At 40.7% G+C, this 6,437-nt stretch overlaps 1 protein-coding gene across 1 annotated transcript; it reads right to left on the bottom strand.

The window, feature by feature from the left end:
- Positions 1–5,315: 5,315 nt before the first annotated feature.
- Positions 5,316–6,170, bottom strand: LOC148028428 (uncharacterized). The gene has a single exon (XM_087690231.1). The coding sequence runs from the start codon at positions 5,818–5,820 to the stop codon at positions 5,545–5,547; it is 276 nt and encodes a 91-aa protein (XP_087546357.1). The 5' UTR covers positions 5,821–6,170; the 3' UTR covers positions 5,316–5,544.
- Between the last annotated feature and the right edge of the window lie 267 nt (positions 6,171–6,437).

Here is a 6,437-nt window from a genome sequence, read left to right on the forward strand (position 1 = left end):
CATAGTATGCATAATCAGTTAGGTTTACTGTACTATTTTTGGGCTAAGGCAATTACTACTATTATACATTTTATAAGCAAATATCGTGCACTACTCTTGGTTGTAAAGCTGCAAAGGAGATATGTTCTGAAAAACCACCATCATACACTTATTTGTGGATATTTGGATGTGACATATCTTTGGATCATATATAGAGGAGATATATTTCTTAGATAAGGGGATGGAGGTGAGATAGGCTATAACCACTACATATGATCCAAATATCCAAATATCCAAAGATTATTTGTGGCCATAATGTTGTTTTCCATGGGAAGAAGAGGCATAAGCAGTTTGAGCAAGTAGTTGAGGTATGCAAGGTGATCTTAGGAGGAGCCTCCTATTAATGCACAAAGGTGATAGTCACTCTTGGGAGAGGGCCACACAGTCTGAGTTTGATTCACTGTAAAAAAAAAATACATGCGCTTTGGTTCCTTTGCCTAGTGGGAAACATGTATTGCCATGCAAGTGGGTGTACAAGTTGAAGAGTACCCTTGGATGCCCCAAGCCAATATATAAGGCCAAATTAGTTGCTAAGGATTTTAAGTAGAAGCACGGTGTTGACTTTTATATAGCCAAAATGACTACTCTACTATTAGTTTTGGCCTTGTTGTGCAATTAGATCTGGACCTTTATTAGATGGATGTGAAAATGGCTTTTCTACATGGGAACTTGCATGAGGATATTTATATACAATAGCCTAAGGGCTTGTAGAAAAGGGCAAGAAATGCCTAGTGTGCAAGTTGAGTAAGAGCCTTTTATAGCCTTAAGTAGGCACCTATGAAATGATATCATAAGTTTGATGCTTTCATGCATTCACAAGGATATACTCATTGTAATATGGATCCATGTTTATACACAAAGAAGGCTCATGATATTAGCCTTATTATATTGGTACTTTATGTCAATGATGTGTTGATTGCTAGGGGGGGTCATAAAGAGTTTGATGCTTTGAAGAATCAACTCAAGAAGAGCTTTGCGATGAAGGACATGGAACATGCCTCACATATTCTTAGTATATGCACAAAGTGTGATCGCTTTAAGGAGCTCCTTTACCTGTCAGCAAGAGTACATACAAAAGGTGCTTGAGTGATTCCATATGCATGATGTTAAGCCTATTGGTTATCCTTTACCTTCCCATGTGAAAGTCAGTTAGATTGATTGTCCCTAATCAGATGAATAGAAGGTCGAGATGGCCAAGATCCCGTATGCATCTATAATGGGTAGTTTGATGTATACCATGATAGCCACTTGCCCTAACATTGCATTTGTAGTAGGATTTGTGGCATGCTCTATGGCTACACCTAGAACCAACAACATTGGGACGATGTGAAGGGAATCATAAGATACATGAAAGAAAGCACTATAGATATGTGCATTTGCTATGGTGGCCAAGATACCACAGTCATGGATTACATTAACTTCGACTATACAGGATATGTAGTAGTAGGAAGTCTACCTCTGGGTATGTTTTCACATTTGTTGGAGGTGCTATTTCTTGGATGTCCAAGGTGCAAAAATGCACGACCTTATCTACTACTAAGGTAGAGTACATTGTAGCCACTGAGGCTTGCAAGGAGACCCTATGGTTAGGCCATTTGGTGGCAGACTTTTGTATTACTATGATTCCTACATTGCATTCAAATTCTATGAGTGCTATTTAGTTTCAATCTTCCATGTGAAGACAAAGCACATTGAGATGCACTATCACCTCATTAGGGAGCTGATAGAGGACAAATCTATTGAGCTTGTCAAGATCTCCAACTGACGAGAATCCTACAAATTTGCTCACTAAAAGTTTCTTAGTGGTGGAATGTTTTGCCTTCCCTAAGAAGATGACTTGGTATAGGATGAGATGGCATATATTCCTCATCTTGTTGTACTTTACGTACATTTATACTTTATCACTTTTTTCTTATTCTCTCCTCACTCGAGGCATAATCACCTTTAAGTGGAAGGTTGTTGGAGGTAACGATGCATGTGCCTATGCTACCCTGTATTTACTACACATCGTTACCACACACATGTATACCACAAGTGGCAGATACCCATCTGTCACTTTATTCTTTATTCTTTATTCTTTCAATGAATATTGAATAAGGGAAGGTCTGTCACACATTGTGACTATTGAAGTTCCCACATCTTGTGTCTCTCTCTCTTGCTCTCTTGCTCAATCTGCCATAGCTCTTGCTTCTGCTTGTGTGCTTCCACTTGGGCTCTAGCTTTCATGAAGATGGATAATACGATATTAGGAGCATATGGAGAGGGAATTGTTGATGGGATTTCAAAATCTCATCCCTTTTTTCTCACTCTTTCCCTCTTTAATTCTCTCTCTCTCCTCTATGTTTTCTTTCTCTCTCTCTATTCACTATCTCTAATTCTTTTTCTCTCTATGTTTTTTTCTCTAATTCTCTCTCTCTCCTCTGTTTTCCTACTCTCTCTCTCTATTCCCCTCTCTTTCTACTATCTCTCTCCTATCTCTCTCTCTCTACCTCCCTCTCTTCTAACTATCTTCCTCTCTTCTCACTATCTCTCTCACTATATTTCTCTCTCCACTTCTCTCTCTCTCTCTCTCTCTCTCTCTCTCTCTCTCTCTCTCTCTCTCTCTCTCTCTCTCTCTCTCTCTCTCTCTCTCTCTCTCTCTCTCTAGCACATTAGACTATTTTTATGAATAACCAATGAGATTACTCTCTAAGCCTTATGTTCTAAGGCATTATATAGCTTTTCTTCACCTCATTACATAGCACATTGTATGGTGTGTGTCCCGACTTTCAGTGAGATGAACCCCAAGATGATGAGTGTGTCTTGGTTCTATGTAGATCTCTGCAGATCTAATTTGGCATTTCTTTAGCTAGTGTAGCCAAGCTTGATGACTTTGCATGATCTGACAATTCGCGACAACAGAGTGGATAATGTCAATGTAGTTGAAGATGATGATGACTTTTCATGGTGACAACCCGCCGATTGAGGGAGAGAACTTGCATTTTTTAGGGGAAAAAAACTTATTAAGGTCATTACATTGTTGAGCCCACAAGAGTATAGTTTAAACACATGCTTTATATATTATACCTTTCGATTGAATGATACAAGGATTTCTTATTGTTACATTTTTTGTCCCTTTCTAATGTGCCTATTCTGTGCTATTTTTTAATTTCCATTTCAAGTCCTATGAAGGTCTCTTTTTGTTATTGTTATAGTGTGTGTATTGTAATTGTTATTGTTATAGTGTGTGTATTGTAATTGTTATTGTTATAGTGTGTGTATTGTAATCAATGCATAGATTAATGTCTAAAAGGCATACCCAAGATAATGTCATATGATTAAAGATGTCCAACTAGGAAATCACACTTTCTTTATATGTACCCCATAAACATTTCTAGCCCTTTACTTTCTCATGTACCATTATATCTAATGCCTTGAAATACAAACTTGACCTTGTACAATAAAAATCAAGTCTCTAATTGCAAGCTCCTAACTAAAGTGGGGGGGAAGGTGGGCTAACATGTTCCTCTACTAAACTACCGAAATATTGTCATTTAGTTGGTTTGCTTGTGAACTCATAGCTTGATGCTACTTGGTATCAGTATTTTATTGGCCCTTCACTCTATTAGGACAATGTGCATCTAGAGTTGGTATGTCCAATGAGCCCACCACAATTAGCTCTCTAATGCTTCACTATAATCATTGGCATGCTAGTATGTAAGTCCTATATCTACAAAATACAAATACTAGTCTTGTGAAGTCTCCTAATGTCTTAGATCAATGACATAAGGGGATATCATCAAAGATTTAATCCATCTTTACAAAACTTGAACTCTTGCCTAGGTAGCTTTCCCCCATACCAATGTTAAATTTGGGAGACCAATGAAGTAGGGTTTGTATGTCTAACTATTAGAAGAGAATGTTGAAGGTAGAGCTTCAAGTTTAGACAAAGTTAGATTTGCAAATTTTGTATGTCTAGCTATTAGAGGAAAATGTTGAAGGTAGAGCTTCAATTTTAAACAAAGTCAAATTTGCAAATTGCAACATTTAATACACCAATTATTACTCAAACACACTAGTAGATATCCCATTAATCCTAGTTAGTCTTCGTAGCAACACAACTATGGTGTCCAATTTAATGATCATTGGAGCCTTCATCAAGGAATGTGTTGGAACCTTCATCCAAAAAGGCTTTGAAAGTTTCATCAAGAAAGTCAGACTATCTAACCACACAAAATGCACAATTTTGTATTTTATGTTACAAACAATTTAGGGTTAACATGTGTGATCCTCAAAGTTCACATGATAAGGAAAATGGCTCCAATATATGGAGAGAAAGTAGAGGTAGTAAATCCAAAAGTAACCCTCCAAAGAACGAAAAAAAGTGTCATGCATGAAATCCCCCTATTAAGTTGCAAGGTTGTTGAAACGCACCATCGCTTCTAGTGGCTAGCCCCAACCAATGATACTCCCTACGAAGAAAAGCATGACCAGCACGTCTCAAAGCATTTCACGTTTTGCATAATTAACTACGCGCAACCTTTGCATCTCACAATCGCAAACTCGTGAGAAAACCTTGGAACTGAATTTCATTATTCCTTCAATTTCATTAACGTACATAATGATGATAATTATAGCTCCTCCATCCAACGATTTACTAACTCAGCGGTGGCACACGTAACTTGGCTTCACTTTCTTGTATACATACCATACAAGACTCGCATACCTGACGCAACATTGTACCGCCTTAACGAAAACGGGGAAGAAGCCCGGGCCCCCGCGGCGGGAAGGGGGATGCAGATAAGATTTATTTATCAATCGTCCACATACTTTAGCTTCACATACTTCAACCAGTTCGTGCATAATTCGTTCTTTGTTTGTGACTCGTCACAAATGATCAAAGAAACGTATTCTGGCATCCAACCAACGCAAAAGACATGCATGATGCCAGGGTGGAGGAAGAGGAAGGAACAATCTGATCCAATAACAGCACATTGACAAACGTTCGTCGCTGAGAAAAGCGTTTTGGTATGACTTTTGTTTTCAAAGTAAAGAAAAAACTGACAGAATAGAAAACGCTCTCTGAATCAATTGCAGTGTAGACCGAAAACCGTGGAAAACCGAACATCATGGAAGTGGAACAGACCAGAAACAGGAAATCTAACAAGCCTTGGCGCTTAAGTGCAACATGTGAATTGAATTAACGAATGATGAAGGTATGTATCTACAAAAAGAAAAGAAAGAGTAAGCACCTCTGGCCACAAAAGGCACTTTATGCAAGCTGCTCAATGCAATCATCCAAAAACTGAATCTGTTCCTCAGGCCAAGCAACAAAGCTTGCAGGCCATTCTAAAGGTATAAAATACAACCTTAGATCTACATAGCGTAATCGCAATACTCTAATGTCATCTGAATAATGGCCTTTTCTGCAAGGTCCGGGCCAAAAAGAAGGAAAAGACCAGGACAACGTTCGGATTCTCGCTTCTACATTATCTGCTAATGTTGCCCTTTGATCCACCGGAATGCTCATTTCTGCGTTTTCTTCTGGTACTGCTCTTTGATCCAACGGATCCCGGAGGTGGTGCCAGATTTGACCTTCTTGGCCCCTGCAGAGGCCACTACTTTGGCCTTGTCCACGCCAGTGCTTGCCGCCGTCTTGATCTTCTTGTTGTAATCAGCGAGCTTGCTGTTGCCGGAGTTCTGCTTCTGGTCGGCGCCGACGGAGGCCTTCGAATTGTCGTTCTTGTAGTCCCACTGGTCGGCCCAGGTCAAGCCGTCCTGGTTGTCGAAGGGAGCGGCCATGGCGGAAAGGAGGAGGTCTCGAGGCAAGAAAACAGCGGGGACAAAGAATATGGAAAGGAAGAGGCGGAGAGGGAGACGCTTGGCACTCGTGCAAGGAAGACACGCAGGGAGAGAGGGTGGACTGCTTGCAGAGAGACGGAGGATATGGAAAAAGGCTGTAAAGAGAAGGACGACTGCTTGGAGAGAGAGAGAGAGAGAGAGAGAGCACTGGTTGGAGAAAGATAAAGAATATGGAGAAAGGCCTGTGTGAGAGAGCGAGGAGTTGAAACTTGAGAGGGAGAGAACAATAAAGTCGAAAGAATATATGTGACAGAGACAGAGAGAGAGGCACCGAAGGCAGCAGAGAAAGAGAAGAGATGAGAACGATGAAAGAGGTAAATGGAGAGGGTGGGCCTTTTATTTGGTGTTCAGGCAAACTCCGTCGGACCGCCTTTGTGGTGGCTACACGTCATCGGCAGGGTCGGCTTGGCAGCCTGGCACAGGCGCGTCACGTGTGATTTCCTTGCTACGTAATGCGAGCCGCGGCCGATTTCAGCCCCGGGCCCCGAGACTCCGAGAGTTCTAAACCGCCCTTTGAGGCTCTCACGCGGGGCCTCTAGGGTGAGGCACTAAGGCGG

This window comes from Lygodium microphyllum, chromosome 12, assembly GCF_053477565.2.
Source record: "Lygodium microphyllum isolate KBCC chromosome 12, Lygodium_microphyllum_v1.1.10, whole genome shotgun sequence".
Taxonomy (NCBI): domain Eukaryota; kingdom Viridiplantae; phylum Streptophyta; class Polypodiopsida; order Schizaeales; family Lygodiaceae; genus Lygodium; species Lygodium microphyllum.

Coding starts and splice junctions, on each gene's coding strand:
- LOC148028428 (XM_087690231.1), bottom strand. CDS start 5,820: ATGGCCGCTCCCTTCGACAACCAGGACGGCTTGACCTGGGCCGACCAG.